Source organism: Pelecanus crispus, chromosome 12, assembly GCF_030463565.1.
Source record: "Pelecanus crispus isolate bPelCri1 chromosome 12, bPelCri1.pri, whole genome shotgun sequence".
Lineage (NCBI taxonomy): Eukaryota > Metazoa > Chordata > Aves > Pelecaniformes > Pelecanidae > Pelecanus > Pelecanus crispus.
In genome coordinates, this window is record NC_134654.1 from 1,389,474 (window position 1) to 1,410,852 (window position 21,379).

The 21,379-nt window shown below is 44.8% G+C and overlaps 1 protein-coding gene across 1 annotated transcript in view; it reads right to left on the reverse strand.

Moving 5' to 3' along the window:
• Nucleotides 1-21,379, reverse strand: part of KSR1 (kinase suppressor of ras 1) — a 72,916-nt gene that overhangs the window by 25,855 nt on the left and 25,682 nt on the right. The window contains exon 2 of the mRNA XM_075719492.1: nt 9,094-9,234. Coding sequence (XP_075575607.1) covers nt 9,094-9,234 — 141 coding nt within the window. The remainder of the gene's footprint in view (nt 1-9,093; nt 9,235-21,379) is intronic.

Genomic DNA, 21,379 nt, shown 5'->3' on the forward strand with positions numbered 1-21,379 from the left:
GCCAATGTCCCTTCCAAAAACATTTATCCTATTTCATGCTGTTATACGATCTTAGAGTAAGCGGGATTACAGCGATGTCATTCTTGAATTATCTTGAAACATTTCCTCACCCCCACCACTCCCCACTAAGAAAACAACCCAGATTATGCAGCCACTGTTTTAAGCAACAGCGTCATTCCAGATCCCAGTATAAGCTACCAAGTCACATTACCCAGTATCACCTCACTTCCCTATCCTTTGCACGACACAAATGTAACCAGTAACTTATTAGAGCTATTAGTAAGTCAATCAGTAAAGTGGAAGAGACTAAGATTTCCTCGGGAAAGCAAACCTTTTCCACCAGAGCCAGTTCCATAGCCCAGGCTTTAAATGGTCAGCACAAGCAGCTGAAGTGCAGGGCCAGCTGGGACGGGGCGCAGCACGGTTGGGGATCTGGTTTCTCCAATGCCTGCTCTGTGGCAGGATCCAGAGCGCGCAAGCACCGCTGATCTGCAGTGCTAACGCTCAGGGTAGTGACTGGCACCGAGGGGTATCAAGGCTTGGCAGCAAGCAATGTTTGGGCTGGCAGAAATGCTAGTGAGCCACAGTGCTTCATGAAAGCAAGTGTGGCATCAGGTACTGAAAAAGGTTCTCCCTGCCCAGTTTAGAGATCACAGGAAAGTCAGTAAAGCAAATCCCAATAAAATAATTAAAGAACCCCACAACACAGAGGCTAGAAAAAAAGGAAGAAATCAGCCTGGTCTGCAAGCCTGTGTCCACTCAAGTAGCCAGGATGCAGTCAGGTCCTCTTCTGTTTGTTCTTTCACAAGGAGGGCAACGTACAGCAGTCACCTAGGGCAGATGACACCGCACCTTTGACAAGAGCCTTGTACCTGTACAGTTAGTCCTCGGTGGAGTAAGAAATGGGCTAGTAAGCCTTTGGACTGAAAAAAATGAGTATGTACACTGAGTGTGTGCTTTAATTTGTATCAATAAGGCGTAATTGACTATTTTAACTTACCCCAAATTAGCTCTCCTGGTTGTGCTAGTATAGGCAAGGCTTAACTGGGGAATTCCCATTCCCTACTGCAAGAGGTATGTGGAATGTCATCCAGGCTCAGCTCCTGGTTGTAACAGCACACACACTCACTGCTCCCAAGGCACAACTCACAAGCACAACATTGTTGAGCTCACGACCAGTGCAGATGCCTGAGGATGGCAGGGATGGGGCACTGCAATATTCACGGAGTGGGCCTGGGCCCTGCACAGTGGTGTTCAGAGCCTCAGAGGTCCTTCTCTCATTCCCAGAGGGGAGCACAACCAAACGTTTACTGGCACAGAGAATTTAGCTGTCATCTTTGTCACATGGCAGCCTGATGGTTAAACTCCAGGATTGCCTGTTCTTGCAAGCCTGACGGTGTTCAGTGCCTTTCTTTTTTAAAAGATCAAACCCCTGCAACCAGGAATCCCCAACTTTCACTTTTAATTTTCAAGCCTTCCTGGTTGCAGAGAAAAAACTTGAAAACTATTTTCAAAAAATTACAAAACATTCCAAACTATTGAGCTTTTTAGAAGTGCTAGGGCATTTTTTCCTTTGTCTCATTCACTGCAGGACACAATCACTATGGAGGGCTTGATCACCCCTAAGCTGACTGGTTTCACTTCCTTAAGCAGATCTGTGCTCTACAACTCTATGTGTGGCCTGCCATGAAAAGCTATAGCGGTTCACACAAGGCACAACTGAGCCGCAAAGGGCAGCCCCAGCTCTTCACTGTGAACTTTGCTCTGCATCCCTAGCACGATCGCACACAGACACGCACCCTGACAAAGGGTCCAGCCTGCTGCTAGCTTGCCCCCTTCCTGGCATGTAAAGCCCAATCTACTCTTTTGCTCAATAGTTTAATTTTAGAAAGACAGAATAGCAAGTTGTAGGAAAGTATAAGTACAGAAAAGGAGATTATATTTAAACAATCCCAGTGACCTTGAGCTGGGAGAGCTCAGACTTTCTGAACCTGCTGCCAGCCCCCATGACACGCGACAAAAGAAATAAGCCTTAAAAGAGGGGGGAGGGAGGGGAAGTAAGAGGCTTTCTTTAAACAGCCACTCATGTGCTGCGCGTATGTGGTGGCTTAATATAAAACTGGTCAACCTGATCCCTGTAAGATTGGCCTGACATGATTTAGCTCCGTGTTAGCCCCCCAGCCAACGTGATAATTGAGGGTCACTAGTTCAAGACAGCTCTTAAAAGAGGTTCTGTTGCTGCTGATGCTCTGGCTCAGCTGTTGAGCTGGGGGGAAGAATGTCCCCTGCGAAGCGCCCTGACAGTGTCCATCCCAGGAGCATGTGGTGGGCTCCAACACCCTCAGTGCAAGTGCAATTCTGGGCCCTTGCAAAGGGGTCAATCCTAGTCTTCAGCACTGAGGGTGAGAAATGTGGGTCCAACAGACCTCTCTCTACCTGCTTCTTCGTGGGTGCTGTGGCTTTAAAAAAATACAGCTTTAAAAAATGCAGCTTAAAGGCTCACATTAGGGCCAAGCTAAGTACCATCTCCCTGGGCGCACCTTGCCTTGACTACAGAACGACAGGGGAAGCTGCAAGATATTCAGATACTACTCTAATAATGAGGTCAGATTTAAAAAAAAAAAAAAAAAGAGCAGGAGGAGACAGAACCTGCTTTCAATCTGTCAGCACCTCAAAACTGCCAGCAAAATCTAAAGCCTTGCTCGCGACACATTGCTCAGAAGTGATGCTAAAAAGCCCAAACCAGGAAATTATTCCTTTCTACAACAGGCAAGAGGACTTTTCTACAAAGCCCTCCTGCTTATCACACACAGACTGTGCACTTCATGGTACACATGTTTAAAAGAAAGAAAAGTAAACCACAGTGTATCCAAGAAGCCATCCAAAGGTTAGTCTCAATTAGTCAGGGTGAAGAGTTCACAATAGTGTAAGAAGGTCTTTAATCTTGTCTGGTATCCAACTTAAATCCCTGAAACATGGCAAAAATGCTGGTATCCAATGTAGTGGATGGGTTATTTTTGGTAAAGATTCCTCCCTGCAGATAAGCCTATGGAGCTAATGCTGCTGCTAGCACTCCACAAAATCAGTCTGACCTGCTCCTCGACCTAGACAACATGGCTCTTCCTGTAAAGCCGGACAGTTGTCAAGACCTAAATGCCTCCTCTTAAATCAATACATTCCCTCACCAATCACCTTCCCGTAAAGCAGCAGATGCTAGAAGAGAAAGCCCATTACATAAGGTGCTTAAATTCCCACTGATAGCTCTAAGCAAAGCATGTAAGGATGCTCTTAAGAACATCTTGTGCCTGCTAGTTGTTATTTTGCTCTGGTTTTCTAGTGTCCAGTGAAGAAGGTACTGAAAAATTGTTGTATTATTAAATTTCTGGAGATTTTCTGGGCATTCTGGAAAGCCTCTCACATGAAATTTCTAGCTTGCGTTAAGCTGCAAGTATATACAGGCTATGGTTTCACATAACATCTCCCTCTTTACTGTTTCACCTCTCACAACAGCTGGGGTGGAGAGGAGCTGACAGTCTCAGGGCATTCCCATTCAGTTTGCTCTCTGTGGACAGGATAGCTGCTGTCACTTACTACTTTTCCATGGGAAGACAGATGCAGCGGTTGCAGCGTTCCACTGCAGATCCTGAGGGGTAGCGCGAGCCTCGTGCTGACCCCAAGCCATGAACGATTCACAGTGAACAAGGCTGTGCAAGGGGCACCTGGCTGGCAGGGGAAGGGAACACTGGCAGTAGTAGAGAATATTTTCCAAGAGCTGTTTACACTAGGGAGGGGCCTTCAGCTGGAACATGGGGATGGAGTTTTAGGTCCAGGAAACCTGCAGGACAGAGTTAATTTGCATACACACAATTAGCACATTCAGGATCTCTGCTATCTAGCAGTCCAGTCAGAGCTTCTGCTGCCAGACCCACGGAAATCCCCAGCAAATGGCCAAAGTCCTCATAGTCTGTTCATGTAGATATGCTGACAGAAAAAGATGAGAGGATCCAGCTGTGGAAACCTGATAGGCAGATCTGCTTCTTCTATTCCCCCAACCAAAGTAAGGATGTACACACATAAACCCCACACTTTTCCTTCAACGACTAATCAGCACAATCTGCTACAAGCTAGATCACAGTCCAAGCAAGCATAGCCATCTGCCATGGTCTCATAGTATCAAGCCTATGCCAATGCCTCATCCTCTACAGATTTTCACAGGGGCAGCGGGAGACTCTTAACCGACAATTCCTACTCAAGGCATGGGCCTTTCCTGCTCTGCTCCCCAGCATGCCAAGCGCTGCCCCCGGCTTGCTCAGGAACCACTCTCGCCTACTCACAAGAAAGTAGGTCTTTGGCATAAATGCTAAATGGGGAACAAGACAAGCTTCATAAGCAAAAAGGAGGCATTACGAAAAAATACATACATTGGGAGTGAAATACGTTCCCCAAACACAACAGCTGTAAACTAGACCCAAGCACAGAAGTGTTTGATCTGCTCCCACATAGTCTCCAAGGTGGCAAGGTTCTGCTTATAGCCAGCAATCCCTAGGGCAGGATTTGCCCCTCCCCGTGCACGACAGTTATCTGCTCTAAAAACAGCTTTCCAAACTTGATTGACTGGAACCTCTGCTACATGGTGAGCAGGGCTAGTTCAGACATGTTTCAGAAGATGTAAGGAGATGACTATGTTCTTAAGTTACTTTTTAAGATGGTGACAAGTTATATGTCGGAACAAATACAACAGTGATGTTTCTGGGAAGAACAATGGTAAAGACAGAGAGGATTTTTTTCTGTGCTAAAGAAAATAAGCCAATAGAGATTTTTGTAATCTCTTTTTTTTTTTTTTTTTGGTAGACATACCCCAAGCCCAGAACCTAGTACGTAGCTCTGCAAGAGACTTCTTCCATCAGCCTAAGAGTGGGGCCAGTGCTCTGTTCACATCCTCCTTCCCTCCTACTCCCCCCTCAATTCTTGACGCCAACTCTCAAGAGGAGCAGGACAATCCAGATCAGCGTATTTTTCTAGGTCCATTTTCAGAGCAACTTTTACCCACTGGGGACCACTACATAGCTTAAATATATCTTCTGTCTGTATGGTTCCTGGTCCTGCCTTTTCTAGTTCTCAGTTCAAGTATCTCTTTTCCCAGCTTCAATCCACCATATTTAACCATTTATGCTTCATTTATGGTATTAAACTACATGTAGACAGTGCTAATCAATCTCTGGGACTCCTAGCCAAAAACAAGGACTCCAGCATTTCCTAGAAAAATACTTAAAACGAAAATTACAGAACAATACTAGCCCAGCTCCAAAGCAGAGCCTGCTCCACACTAGCCACCGCTTTCTAGGATAAAAATTTGTCTGGCAACTGATTCAAGGAACAGTAACAAAGAAACAGAAATAGCGCAAGTTGGGGTAGGGGTTCAAAGTTTCCCTACCCCTCAGAACTGTGTATTCACAGAGAGCAAACAGGATCACAAACTCGAAGGTTGTATTCACCACCTACCTCCGAGTCTGCTAGGTCCACACCGAACAGCCCTTTCACTCTACGCAGCACGACCGGCTGACTGTTATCCATGTTCACAGGAGTTTTAGCTGTTGCCCAACGCCATAAACAGTGCATTGTTATTACTATAATCTCTTTCAGAACTAAAGGATTTTACAAGCAGTCATTATTCTTGTTTTAAATATAGGTTTTCAAAGAAAGAAAGGAGCACAACAACAAGACAGCAATTATAACAGCAAGAGCTTTCAAGCTTCACAATGTCTAGAGCAAGTCACCAAGCAAAAATAGTCTTCACTCTGGACTAGAGGAGTCAGCAGATATTCTAAATTAGAGCCGGTGCTCTATTTCTGACAGGAGAGCCTGGGAGCTTCTGTGCTTCCCTGCATGGCAGCTTTATTTGGGAGAGGAGCGGGGGGGAGAGAGGGGAGGGGAAGAGACTGAGAGAAAAACAGCATTGTTTCTCCAACCTCTGAGCTCAAAAACTGCTTGCAATTAGGCTGTTTTTCAAAGGTGTTATGTCACAGATTAGCACAGTCTTGAAATACTCCCTCCAGCAACACTAGAAATGCAAAGGGAATCGGAACCATTTAAAAAAGTAAAAAACCATGAACAAGCAGTGGGCCACAGGAGAGCCCTTCACCTGCACACACCTCCTGCATTGTACCTGCTGTTTCTATTCAGACCTCGGAGGTGGACAGGGAAGGGCTGTGTTGCAGCTCTTCTCTGAGACTCTCCAGGTACTTGGCAACTTCTCCAATTAGTTTCAGAGCCTAAAAGTCTCAAGAAGAGAGGTCTATGTTTGTGGGGTTTTCTTTCTCCCTGTAGCACATTTTGGAAGCATTAAGAAGGAAACCCAGTATGACTATTTCAGTTTTACAGTGAGCTAACAGTATCTTAGAGATGGCGAGTCATTCCCCCGTGTATCTTGTACACCAGCCACAGAACCAGGTATTTCCCCGTTTTCATTGTCTGACCTACACAGCCATCTCTTTACAGGCTCCCTAACCACCTCTCTCCCCAGTCATGTCACAGGCAATGTGCATAAAGCTAAGGGAAACCATTGTATATTTCTTAATAACTAACCTATTAAAGCTCCTTCTGTCAGTGATTTCCATTTTGAAAGCATTCAGCTGAATTGCGGTTCACCCGCGGTATAAAATCTCAGCGACAGCAGGAATGATCCCATGATACCTGTAACACTTCTGAAAGACAACTCATCACAGACAAACATCTCCCCTGCACTGTCTGCTGATGTCCATGCCACAAACACCAACAGTGGCTCCATTGCTATTTTCTAAGCAGTGAAATAAAAAAAAAAAAACCTGACTGCAAGAACAGAGCAATGGTTTATTAGCCCAACTATTTCCATTTCCCCCAGATTACAGCCTGTTTCAGCATGCCTACTCAAAAATAATTTTGATGACCCAATGGGTGTTGCAGTTCTCCTGTCCAGCTAATATAAATGCTACAGAAGCTGTCTGCAGCTGCATGAAATGGATATAGAACTTTTAAAAAATAACCATACATTTGGAGTCACAGAGGAATTTAAATGCTTTGTGCACCTCTCATATTTCTGTCCCAGGGAACAGAAGGAACATGGTTCATTACACTGGTCAGTGCCTGGGAGAGGGTAGCAAGAGAGCACTAATAAAAATAATAAACAGCTGGAATATGTTCTCTTCCTGCCTTAGACCAAAACCGAACTTGTTCGCCCACTTCAGTGACCACACAAACGGAAGGGCAGTCTCAACACTGTTTGCTCCCTGAATTAGCAGGATGTGGCAGATTTGAACTGTCCACCTCCCTCCCCCTTCTTCCACCCCTCCTCTTCACCCCTTCCCTTCCCCCAGCTCTGCAGGCATCACAAAGGATTTTAAAAAGAGCTACAAAGAAATTCTTTTAGGCTCAGGCAATTCCAGTAACCTTAGAAACCAACAATAGTTGTGAGCCTGGCAGTTTAGCCACAGCAACAGGCTGCTTTTCTGTTCTCTCATTGTCACTGCTGCACCTTTAGCTGTACTACCCAAAACTGCGCTGGGCTGGAAGGCAATATGCAACATCACATTCAAAATAAATAGCAGTAAATAAAAGGAACAACTCGGTCCTGAACTCAGCCTATTTCACCAGAGTCTCCTCAGTTACATCAGGACCAAGCTGGAATAACTTCCATGAAAATTCGCTGAATTTTTCACTCAGGCAGATCCCTGCTGAAGTCAAAGAAAATTTTTGCTTGTGTAAGGATCAAAGGCAACTGAATAAGAACACTGTGATCTGGCCTGCAGAGCCAAAAATGGGAAAAAGAATGGAAAAAGTCTTTTCTGCTTTGCTTAGCCATCAGTGGACTGAGCTCTACTTATATTGCCATTAATGTTACACTGAACTCAACTGTCCCCAGTGCAGAACAGCATGGGGAAGCCACGCATGGTCCAGTCCCAAGGGAGCAATCTGATGTCAGTGCCCTGCAGTCCTGGAGTTCCCAGTAACCACATTTCAGGCTCCTCTTAAAAAAAAAAAAAAAAAAAAAAAAAAAAAAAAAAAGTGTTAGACAGGAGCTGGGGGCCTTGGCTTATCCGGCCATTTCTGATTCCAGCAGAAGTGTCAGTGCAGTAAAGAGGTTTCCAGTAATTTGCACGTTAAGAATTAAACTGTAAAGATCAGAAGGAACCATGGGCTGCAAGCATGAACAGCTGATGCCGGCTGCCACACAGACCACCACAGGAGAGTTATTAATTCTATTCTTTTACTCTGGTGCAATGCTCTTTGGTATCAGTTTGAACCAGAGACTTTACTCATGGGGTGGAGGTGTGGGAGGGGGATGGGGGTAAAAAAAATGAAAAAAAACTCTCTTCTGAGCAAAGACTCCCACCCAGTCAAAATCCAGGTCAAAATCCACCTGCCCATTATTGGGTTGCAGTCCACTTGATTTTGTAGTCCGAGTGATATGTGAGGCTACACAGTTTCAAAACCATCAGTCTGGGACAAACTTGTAAACTCTGACCCCTTTTGCTAGTCTAAGTTTAGAGGGACACAGGGCTATTGGTTATTTTTGGATCTTCACTAATTTATAATTGTGGCATGTATGCTTTTAGAAATAAGAAAACTCTAGGCTGTCGCAACTCAACATTTTTGTCCATTTGTTGGATATGTCAGTGCACAAAATTGTAACTCTTGGTCCTTTTTTGGCTAGTACTGGATACAGAATATAGCATGGTACAGTGTTATCATTATCTAGAAGTTAGTGAGTGATTAAGTTATGGCATCATTCTCAGCCCTAGCAGGCAGAAGGATGGAGGTTCTGGTAATGCACAACCTTTTTCGCACACTGAGCAATAGGCGTGAGGCATTGCTTCAAATGCTGTGATGAGAAGGAAGAAGGACAAAGGGAAGGGAGCATTTCAGTGCTCCTGTTGGGTGATCGCTGCTTCTGGGAGGAAGGAAGCACCCCTTCCACCAAAGGTCCTCCCTCTGTGTACCCATGTACTCCCACCTTGCCTGAAAGTAAGTTCAGGAAACTAACCGAAAGCCAGCAGGCAGCTGGAAATGTCTTGAAAGGGTGGGAAGGTTTTGTGCTGAGGGTTGTCTTCCCCTTACCTGTACAACTTCTTTCCTCACATTGACAATGTCTAACCAGTCATTGAATCTTGGGTAGCTGTTGAGCTCTGCTGTCCTGTCATTCAGGGGCACACTCAGCTTACACTGCCGTTGTCTGTGGATGTAGTCAATCAGTTTCACCTGTTGGGATCCAGAAAGTAAACAGTTAAGTTCCTTGGGATATGTTGTCATCCTCCTGGGCAATGCTTGTACAGTACCTAGCCAAAGGGCATGCTGGTTTGCGAGCGGGGCTCTTTCATGATATAAAAATGACATACTCTTACAAGCACTCGGGGAAATTCATACAGAGAAGCACTTCTCTCACGCCGAGCATCTTTATTCTTTAACATTTCAGCAGAAAGCAGGACCTTGCGGGGCCCATCCCTGCAGGACTCTTCTCTAAACCCCTATCAACAAAAGTTCTGTGCAGAGGCTGGGCGTCATGTCAAAATATGAAAGGGCGTCCAAACCATTTGAAACAATTAATTACATTCAGTTTAAAGGCACTGCACATGTACATGCAACTTAATTCCGGATGCTGCGGGTATTGCTAGTCTAACTTACAGGACTATCTGCCCTCTCATCCATTGCTCCTGTATGTTTATTACGTTCTCTTACATCGGGATTCATTTGGGCTAGAAGACCAGTGAGGCAGGAATAGCCAAAGTACCCAAAGGCTCTGATGCCAGTTATGTGATGAGCATTCCTATTACAAAATCAACATTAAAAACAATGATCTTAAAAGAACAAAAATTCAGGCAGTTAGACTAGATGATCATTGTACGTCTTCTATTTTATTCTAAAGTTTTATTCCAAAGCTTTTGTCACCTGACCATCTCATGCCACATGCACTACACAGAAACCTTCACTTCAGACACAGAAAAATAAAACAGCAAGAAGGAATATTATTTGTGCCTTATGTTTGCTTATCAAAAAGAAAATAGTCTCAAAAGATTTCTCACTATGTCACACATTCCCATGGGGCAGACTTAAGCTTCAAAACCTTCCTAACAAAACAATGCCTCAAAGCAAGTTAGCTGATCCGTGGTTTATAAACTAGAACATGTTCTTGGTCAACAAATTTTAGTATTCAGGACAAGATTAGGCTACAAATGAAAAGGAAAAAACAAACATGGATTCTTTTACCACTATAATATCTCTCCTCTGAAGCTTCTGCTCAAAGTATTTTTGGTCTATGTATCTGAATGATGCTATACATGACTTGTATGCACAATCTCAGTTATACAAGGGAAAGAGAATTAGATCATCTCCTCCTTCCCCAGATAAAGGGTATGTCAGATATTATGGGGAAAAGAGATACTTCATTTGATCTCAAGTGAACAACCCCCATATGGAGCATAACGCTTTTGGCCTGCTCATCAGTTTGGGAGAGCTACTACTTCGTAGTAACTGTCCTAGAACAAATGCAAATTCTTCCTTGGCAATATATGGGAATCACTTGTTTTATTGAAAGGGAGAAATTCTTTCTCCCTCTCATCTTGTTTACTGTGACCCAGTCCTGCAAATGTATAATGATGAGGCTGATCCATGTGCTCTTAGACACAACCCTGTTAAATAAGCAAGGCTCTGCAGGGGATAGTAACAACATGCACAGAAACACAGTTAACCGTAAACAAGCTCTGAGCAGGAAGACCCGTATTTGCACAGGGGAACTACACTCTGCTAAGTTATTACATTGCTAATACTGTTCTTTTAAAGTGGCTGATGAGGCCATGGTTCACTACAGTCACAATTTCTTGGGACTCAAGCCATTGCGGGCTGCAGTTTTTGCCTATGGCTAAAGACTGGTAGTCAAGAGTAGGAAAAGCCCTGAAGGCCATCTTTGGGATGGCAACAGATCACAGCAACATTTGACTGAAGCGACCCCACCTCAGTGTTGGAGACCAGCACATCCAGCTGGATGTTAGTGGCTGCAACTTCAGAACTAAGCTATTTCTGCGTGCATGGAAGAAGCATATAGATCACTTGCACTGCAGCTGAAGGCAGTGGAAGCCAAGTGGCAGCAGCAGCCCCCAACCAAAACGCTACACTGGATGTTTCTTGGAGGTTGGTTGTGTTCTAGCAGCAGAACCACCAGTTCTGTGTAACGAAGAAAGCCAGCAGCTGTTGATAAGGCATTTCTAGTTTGTGCTTTCCTGTAAAGTTAGCTGAGGGTTTTGTTTCATGACCGATCTGACTCCTCACAACTATCAGGTATAACAAGAAGTTTGTCTCTGTCCACACACTTCTGAATTCAGACAGCAGCGTCATGAAGTTTGGGATTTATCAAAAAGTGGGTTAATACAAACAAAAGTGATTCAAACTCTTCATGCGATGAATACAGAAATGCAAAGCAGTGCCACTCTTAGGAGAGGCAGTTGTGCAATAGAAGGACTGGCATGTCCTAGGAGACTCAGCCATCCCTTTGCATTTACACACTGACCATCCAGCTGAAATCAGAGGAACCTTTTAAGCATAACTTCCTAACATGGCTTTGGAGCGTAAGACCTAAAAGAAATTACCTTGGAAATCCCACTCAATTGTTCGCAGTCTCAGTACCTCTTTTTATAAAAAGGGGATGATAGCACTTCCTTTTTTCCACCCTTTGTCTGCTTTCTCTAGTCAGACCCAGTGCTGCAGAGCGGGGCAGGGCAGGCCCCCGCAGGCAGCCACGGTTCTGCTGAAGCCAGCTGGGCTCCGAAGGGGCTGCCGATGGGCTCAGCAGAGGCTGGGCACCACCGACAGCCACGTTCCCGTGCCCGTACTCTGCGCCCATTAGGGACAAGTCAGCTCCCTCAGCACAGTGTCATATGCCGGTGCGACCATGTGACTTTTAAACACCGCCGCAGCTTGTTCTGTCCGTACCTGTACTCTTAAACTTGCTGTCAGCTGTAGTCTCCTACACAGTCGCACCTTCAGTTGTACACATCCCTAAATTAAGCCATCTCAGGAGTACGCGTGCTCTGTTCCTTCAGAGGTAACTTGGCGCAGGCAAGGGGCGCCTGTGGTATCACTGGCTGCCGTAGTCATGACCTTCCGCTTTCTCACTGTCATACGTATCTTCCCACAACAGCTATCCAGCGAGCTCTCCCATTCACAGTCAGGTCAGAAATGAGCTTGGAGATGCCGTTCCAAGTATTTTCCTGCTAAGGGCTTGGTTTAAATTTTTTCTGCTTCTCATTGTACTTTTTCCTCACCTCATGGCTTGGCTTTGTATCACATACATCCTTACACAGTACAGCCAGCTGGCCCACGTTAGATGCAGTGTGACACTGCACAACTACCTAGCCATTACAAATAAGTCTGTGCACAGCTCAGGGGTAACTTCCATATTAGGGGGAGGAGCTGGAAATACTGTCTCCTACGGTTAAAGCAATTGTTCCACAGTTTAAATGGAATGCTATCGTGGCTCTTGACTTTTGCCTATCTGTCCTAAACCTCCTTTTTTACCAGGAAAGACCTACATTCTCATCATTAGAGTTTCATTCCACTCACGATACTTGGTTCTGTTCTTCTGGCCTCCAAACATATCTTGTTTGCATCCTGGCTTCTTCCCTCAAAAGACATTAGGGAGGAAAAGATTAGAATGAGAAAGAGCTGACTTTGCTGTGGGTAAAGACAGGAACAGGATAGTCAAAGCCGTGGCAGGAAAAGTGAGGGGAGCACATTTTGCCCTTTTCGCGAAGAAGAGGGGATCTTGGCAACCCGTGGGCTAGAAGTGAGGTTAACCAAGAGCACAGAGTGCGAATGGAGGCAACAGGAGCAACAAAGACCTGGTATGAATAGAGGAGGAAGGTCCCCTAATAAGAGGCAGAAAGAGGAGGCTGCAGGAAGTTTGAGGACTACTCAATAGCCCCCAATATGCCAAAAGTCAGCCTACATAAATCAAAAATAGTGCACCTTCCTGGCTGTGCAATAGATATGCCATGGAAAGGGGAAGGAAGATAGAAATCATCCAAGCCGCCTCTTTCTCTTGAGGCCATTCCAAGCAAGGTTCAATGATGATATGCACTTTGATATAAAAACTGCAACCACAAAATCCAACCAAAGGCAAACAAGTCAGCTGCGCATTTGTAAGCCACGGTATGTAGAATTCCCAGGGTACTGTGGTATGTTACTGCTTCTTCCCCCAGGTCACCTCACCCCTTCCCCATTCCTGGGCATACCTCAAGGTTGCTGAGCACCTAGGGAAAGAAGCAAGATTGTTTGCAAAGTGATTTTGAAACTGGTACAGCCAGCTATGACAGGCCTACGTGTAAAAGTAGCAGCTCAGCTCCTCAGCCTGATTGTAATCTGCTCTTTTAGTGTAGGACCTCCCATCAGGCAAGATTTATTTTCCTGGAAGAAGGATGAGCTATCAAGCATACTCTCTAAAGCTAGAGCTCCCCGCTTAGTTATATGGAACACTAATTATATGCAAATGCCTTAAAAGTAGCACATGACCCAGTATAAAGAAAGGAACTGCAAGCACTGATAGTGGCAAGGAAAGGTTTGGGAATCTGTTCCAAAAACCATGGTGGAAGGCAGGAAGGACTTAGCATCTCTTCATAAATGAAAAATCACAAATTAAGTAAAAGAAATGATACAAAAAAACGTACGGCCCCACATTATCCTATTACAATCTGCAGTATCACGAGGCCAGTGTGCTGCTCTGAGGAAGGGTATTCTTGAGGTACAGTAACTACCCTTGCATTCCCTACAGAAGTTCTCCTCACCAATTTCAGTGTAACACCAGCAGCACCACATTTAATGAGTAAAAGAATGGAGCTCAGCTCCAGGGAGCTGGACTCCACTCCTAGCTCTGCCACTGACCAAATTAAATAATCTGTCTCCTCTTCCACCCTGCGTGTGGCTTTGCCTGCTTGTATCACATAAACTCCCTGGAGCAGGCGCTGCCCTCAACTATTTTCGTACTGCTTAAAAAAATACGGGTTCAAATATTTTCACTTGACAAGTCTCATCCATAGCATAAACTCCTAAAAAGATACTGCTGGACGGTACCCAATGCAGCACAGATTTCAATGTCAAACTTTTCTTCTTCATTGGGATATAACAAAAATAATAATTCTCAAAAATGGAAAAGTAGTCTGACAGCACAGATCTGAGCATCTTAGATTGCCAAGTCTTGTTTTCCCATGATAAGTCCTTCACATTTATTCTTCAAGTCCAAATTTGTTTTCCCCTAGTCCTATAAATAGTATATTTGCATTCTCTTCCCACCCTACAGGCACCACGCTTCTCCCCTAGGATGAATTTCATTTTGTTATTTCCTGCCCAGACTTTTAACTAAACTACATGGTTTGGCTTTAATAGCTGAGCTGTTGCAAAACCCTTTTCTGAGAATATAATAAAACTTCTGGGTTCAGTGACGCACGTACAAACCCACAAACAACATGCAGGTCTCCAACCACAAACTAGACAGAGAGATAAAGCCAATAGTAAGCTATTCACTGCCTGCTTGCCAAACGGCACATCCTACTCATCACAAAGGGCAAACCCCACAACAGAAGCAGCGATACTCCAACTGCCTTAAACCCACAGAGATGGGAAAGAGCAAGAACAGAGACAGGATATGGAGCAGCTGGAGTAAATCGCTGTTTACAGGGTGCGCTCCATCAGAGCCCTCCTTCCCTGTCTGGTGTAGCTGATGGCCAGGACACCCAGTTCTCATTTGCTCCAAGAACTGCACATGCTGCAAGGTATGGCCCTGGATGCACGTTTATCTCCTCCTTAGAGCACTTTTAAAATGAATATCCCTTTAGAGCACATGTGACAATCAGGCCCAAGATGTTTAGGAAAAAACTGCCAAGCTTGTACTTTTCTATTTATTTATACAAAATAAGCAGCAGATCTCTGGAGATACACGTTTGCTCATATCCATGACCTCAAGCCAACAGCTGGGAGTTTAAACGATGTGAACAAAAAACAAATACCCACAAGTTCTTCAGCTGCAGTTCTGCAGACATGGCACAAGAAAGCAATGGCATCTGTAAAACTAGTTCACTGACGTCAGGGTGCGAAATTCAGGAGTCCTTGGCAAGCAAGGAGATATTGCAAGGATGAGCTGGAAGAATTCAGTATTCAAACTGCAGCCCAAATATTTCTGACCTCTGGTTAATTGATCAGAAATCACATCCTAACTTAATTTGTCAGAGAATGTTAATAGTTATGGTCCCTAACCAGAGAAATTAAGTTTCATGCATTTGGGGGTCAGTTGTCTCCCAGCTTCTTGTCAATTATATTTTATTCATTTTCAGAAAAGTGTCATTTTATTCCAGAAGTCATTAACAGGCAAGCACATTAAACCTATTGCAGCTTTTGCACTTGGCCAAAAAACAGTCAGTCTGAATTCAATGCCATTGATCCAAATAAACAGGGGGAAGGGAGCAGAGGATAGAAGAGTCTGCATTTTTCTTAAGTCTCCCCTAGCTTATTCTCGTGCTTCTAATCCACATATCTTGGAATACCCTACAAATTCACAGAAAAAGGGAAACCGAGGCACAGAATGGAAATTATACCTTAAACAACTTGGGGACAGCCAGAGGGACTCTGATAGGGACTCTGCTTTACCAAAGTGCCAGCCAAGATTCCTTCAGAATATCAACAGTTTGAGATCAGCCATACATTTCACAACCAACTGTCACATTTTCACAAAACTTACCATGTTCTGCTCACTGATGCCTACAACCTTCCTTGATGACTTGAAACATATGCAATGTTTAAAGGAGGGGTTTTTGCAATACCCAAAACAAACAATTGTCATTATTTAATCAACAAATCAAGCACATGTTCAAAAGCAGATCATATTTCTCTTGTCCCAGGAGATGGAATCTCACAGAGTCTGGCAGCACTTGAAAAGACAATAAATACCAGCTTACACCAATACTTCCAAGCCTACAACCACTTACTGCCTTGCAATTTAACAAGCCGGTGGCTTAAGTTTTGAAAGGATTAGATCAATGCATGACCCAGCTCTTACATGTGGCTAAGAGAAATGCAAATCATCTATCTTCCTTCAGACAGGAATTAATCAGGAAGGAACTCCTCTATTAACCTCCTGCCAAGAACAGGACCCAGAGGGCAAGGGTGCGCTCTGAAGCATCAGACAATAGCTACTGCTGTAGCAGGACACTGCACTAGCTGGATCAGGATCTCACACGGTGAGGGAGGTTCTGCACTTCTACCTCCTGAAACAGAAGACAAAACTTCTGATCTTGGGGTTTAGCTGCATGGGACACTGGGGAAAGTCAGATGAGTCATGTTAAGGCATCCAGTGAAAGTGGATTCACTTCACACCTTTAGCTGACTCCTATTTTCCTCAGTGCCATTAGATAGACAAACTCTAAGTCAGGCCAAAAAAAATCTTGAGCAACCTGAGCACTGAAGAGAACATAAAAAGGTCAGAATCTGACTTGCCAAATTTGTCTCCAAAGTCATGCTCAGCAACCATGTGAGAAACTGATAAAGATCTCAACAACCATTCAGAGACCAGCAGCGGTGCGAGTGTACTTCAGGACACTTTTTTCAAAGTCATCTAAGCAAAAAAAGAGAAAAAGGTGCAACAGAGTTGATCCATGCAAAGGAAAGAGCGAGTAGTTCATTTTTATAGAGCAAGCTATTCTGTATGCAAGGCTGCTTGCTTGGAGGTATGAAAGCTGTGAGCTGGGGAAGAACCTGTGATCTGAACGACAGCTCAGAAGGCCTCTGTGCAGATGGCCGGCACAACGAAACACCACCTCGCTGACCTCGCCGGTGCAAGGCACGCACAGCGGCTCGCTCCCAGGTACAGCCCAGCAATGAGGGTAACTGTTCGGCACTTCTGAGATACGGTTGTCGCTACCCACTCTGCCTCAGATTCCCATCTTTGAAACAGCCGTAAGAACAGACCTTCTTCCATGGGTTTTGGAAAGATGACCACAACAGAGCTAAAAAGTCACCTGGATACCACAGTAACAGGGAGGGAACACCGAACTGGCGGAAAGTAGCAAGAAGCAGTAGAAATGCTGGTTGGTTTCTCCAGTTCGGACTGAAATGCAGCAATGCTAAGTGTGTCCAGAGGAGAACCTTCCCTGGTATGCAGTAATCAAGGCAATCACAGTTTATGATCTGAGTGCTGTTGAGCCTGAACACTTATCTGGGGCCAGAGGAGACCCAAAGAAATACAACCAGGATGAAGTGCCCGACCAGAGGAGACAAGAATAAAGCCAAAGGATCATCACGCAGAAATAGTGCTGAGATTTTCCTGGTCTGTCCTGCAGACTGTGCACAGAGCCAGGAGCAGATGGATGGAGGGTCATAAGACATAGCTTCTAGTCCCAGCTCTGCCAGGGATCTGCAGACACAGGGCAAGCCACTTCATGCGTGCCTGCAAGGCCCGCTGTTCAGTCAACCATCCTAAACAGTTCTGATTCAAAGTAACGGTCTGCAGTACCCTTCAACTAACAACAAATCAACTGTCTTTGCAACTCCTGTACGCCACACAACCCAACGCTGAGCTGTTCCTTCTGTGAACTTAAGCTTTAAGCAGCTGACTCATTTGAATGCCCCCGGCTATCTGAATTGTTATCATCATCTGATCACAGCATCACCAAGCAGCAACTGAAGTCTCAGAAATTCTCATTTCCCCTCTGTGTTCAGAGGACTAGCTTGTTGCACATATAGGTATAAAGATACCTTATAACAACGTGGACTGTTCCCTTTCCAGGATAGGGAGAACTAAACCAACGCCTGGTTTTGACTGGTGTAAAACCAAATCTGCCTGCTGAAATGGAGAGAGTGGGTCTGTACCCTTTTAACATAACATATGCTCATTTTTGCAGTGAAAACTCATCCAAACCTGTTCATAGAACATTTAGTTCAACCACACATTAAACCATCCTTCCCATCTGTGCTTTCATTAGGAACACTCAGACGATGCAGGATTCAGCTGGAGAGTCTTACAATCTCACAAACTTCAAAGCTACCTTGAATCCAGCATGGAATTCAAAGAGCTCTTTTCAAGGCAAGCACAAGAGCTGCACAGAAGCAAAATGCACAACCCAAAATAAGAAGGAAAGATGCAAAAAATATTTCAAGGAATTATTTGTATCCTAAAAAATAAGGTAACTCGATTTCTCACCCACATGGCTTTGCCCTCAAAACCAACTTAACTGAATCCACTAAAGGATGACATTTTGACATCTATCTTCACCAGCCATATATGAGTAAGGCCAAGCTAGCAGATAAAACATTACAAAGAATCATCTGGTAGCAGATTAATTTGTTTATTTGAGATGGTATCTGATAAAAGGAGCTCACATACATGTCAGACACTGACTTGCAGTCTGTGGAATTCACATTCACTTGCTTGAACCCAGCTGACTCATTCAGCAAGGAAGCGTGGCAGAGCGAGCAGGGCTCCTGTCTGAGATGTGAGGCCTGGCTTCTAGTTCTGGCTCTGCTAAAACAGTAGCCAGAGTACTCCCTTCCGTGGCTCTGTTCCCTCTCCACCTCTCCATTGATTATACAAGTGCTATCAAAGGCGCCAGGTACGTAGATCACCGCTATGCTGGACCACAGGCGCAGTCCCCTTTGAAAAAGACAGCTTGCAGAACAGTGCTGCTGCTTTGAATGCCAAAAACCAACTTACAAACATTAACATACTCGCAAGACCCCATGCGGTAGCACCTTATTAAAAATAAGAAAGAGGAAGAAGGATTAAAAATAATTTGCACAAAGTCAAGGAGCAGTTCTAAAAACAGGTCACAAAAGACCTAACTTTCAGTCCTCTGATCTAACCACTAGATCATGGCAGCATCGACTGTGATGGAGCTGCTAAAAAGCAGAGGAAATCAGACCGATGACAAGGATAGGAACAGGCACCCTGAGGGACAGCTGCACTCGGGGTACCACTCCGCAGGCTGCAGCATGCCACAGCGAGGGAGCTGTGCTAGCTCACACCGGCTGAGGGTCTATGCATGGAGTTTCGATGCCAGCCTCACTTGCAGCAGCTTCTGCACAGCCTGCTGCTTCTGCAGAACCTGGGTGTCTGGGCCGACCTAAGGACTTTTGGTTTTGCTTATAAAAGAAAAGGAAATAGTTTCTCAATGCATTGCTAAACAAACCCTGCAAAACAAGACTCAGGACAAGCCAGCAGCAAAGTGTACGACACAGTATGCTCTGGGGGAGGAGGGAAAAAAAAAAAGTCTTAAGAGAAATTGGTAAATCAAAGCACAGAGAGGTAGAGGGATAGGGATAGACGGAACACCAGATGGATGGATTTTCCTTTGAGCCTTCAGTCATGCCTGAGGCTGACACAATAGCCACTGCCCAAACACTACAGTATGTTATTTCTGCTTTGTCAGATGATGCAGACAGCATCATTTCTGGGTCACTTGGAGGCCACATACCATCCCTTTTCTCTCCCCTCCTTTCTTTTTCACAGTCCCAGCGACTGAGAGCTGTAAACACTCAGTTGAGGCCTCCCCAGCTAAGAGCAGGAGCATGAGGATGAAACTGCACAATCAAGTGGTTCCCTGTGCCTGATAACACGATTCTCTTCAAAGATTCCATCCTAGGGAGGCATCTGAGCCTAATGCAGCTGCAGGAACAGTCCTCTGCTTAAATATCAAAGATTTCACACCCACTGCACACTAAAAATGAAAGCCCTCCCCCTTCCTTTTTAACCTGAGGACATGCAACTGCAACAGAACGATTGAGAGTGCTCTGCAAGACTAAGAACTGTACTTACCATTTGCTGAGCACAGCCCTGCTGCTGCCACACCAGCTCTCCAGCTCAACCTTCTCTCAGCTCAGACTTCTCTCCAGCACCCATCTAGCTGCTTTAGCTCGGCCATGCTTCATTAGGCTTAACTGTATTTCCATATGGAGCACAGGAAGACTAATACTTCCTCCTGCTCAAAGCGGACACTGAAGGATATCATTACTCCAACCTGGCCTACAGACCTGTTAAGGTTTCCTGTCCACTCATGAAATTAGTGCATGTGCCATTTAGCAGGCTTATGGATTTACCCTGCTATGAAGAATATTTCTGTCCAAGCACAGCACAGCTCCTGTTCTCACTCATTTGATTCCTTCCACAGGGTCCCCAGATCCTGTATCCATTCACATGCAGCCAAATCTCAACCAGCCCAAACGAGGTGACCATCTTGGATAGTATCACCATCAGCCCGGAACCTGGTCCTCAACAGCTAAGGCTTCACAAAGCCCAGTTCAACAGTCTTGGCCCTCAACCAAGGTCTTTAAAACTAAGTTAACAAGCATCTGTCCAAAAAGGACCAGGCAGAGCTACTCATGCCTTTGGCAAGACAGCAGAAAGGATCTCCTGAGATCCCTTCCAGGGATTCTACATTGGCTGAGACACTGACCCATACCATAACAGCACTGAAAGAAATCTGGAGAGCCTCAAGAAATCAAAGACTTCCACCTCCCTGCCCCAAGCAAAGAGCAGCCCTGAATAAATCTTTCTTGACAGTTGGGGAAACCTAGACTCAGATCCTTCTTCTCCTTCCTATTTCTTGCATGCTCCTAAGCAAACCACTGCAGGCCAAATCCCCTGCAGACTTCAGTAACACGCTAGGAGCTTACATACTTCGATGGTTCCGCATCTTACAGTCTTCAAGGCTCGGTTCCTGGTTTGTTAGAGCACACACAGCGCTACTCCACCAAGCTGGGGAAAAGTGAGGAATTTATGAGGTGCTCAGATCCTAATACCACACAGGCTTCTCAAAGTATTGTAGATAACAATTATCCAGCTTACCTGCTGTAGCCCGTAAAGCTATACACAGGTGAACGCAGCCCAAAGAGAACACTAATACTATGCTTCTCCCTATAACTACAATTGTTCAGTGTCTTGGCAAATCCATTGCCTCTCTCCTCCCATAAAGAAAACAACTACCCCAAATCCCCTGCCGGTTTTACAATGACTGCAGCCAGAAAGCAGCAAGTGACAGGGAGAAAGATTACAAAAGGTTCATAACCTAAAGAGGAAACACCAGGTCATATTTTGGGGATACAGGTTGTGTTCCAACCCATGGATCTCTCTGTAAAACTCAAAACTTGACGTGCCTTTAAAAATAGTATCTTCCATTATTTTTATGATTGCACTGATCATTCTCACACATCTGTAAAAGAACTCTTGAGTATATTTGATTGTATGGCAGGGGAGGCAGGAACAAAGAAACCAACAACCTGTGCATGTGTAAACTTGCAGCACAAATAAAGTAGTAGGGTTTACAGCAAAAAATATAAAGCCAGACATTTCCTTCAGCAAGGTCAGGAAGGGAAT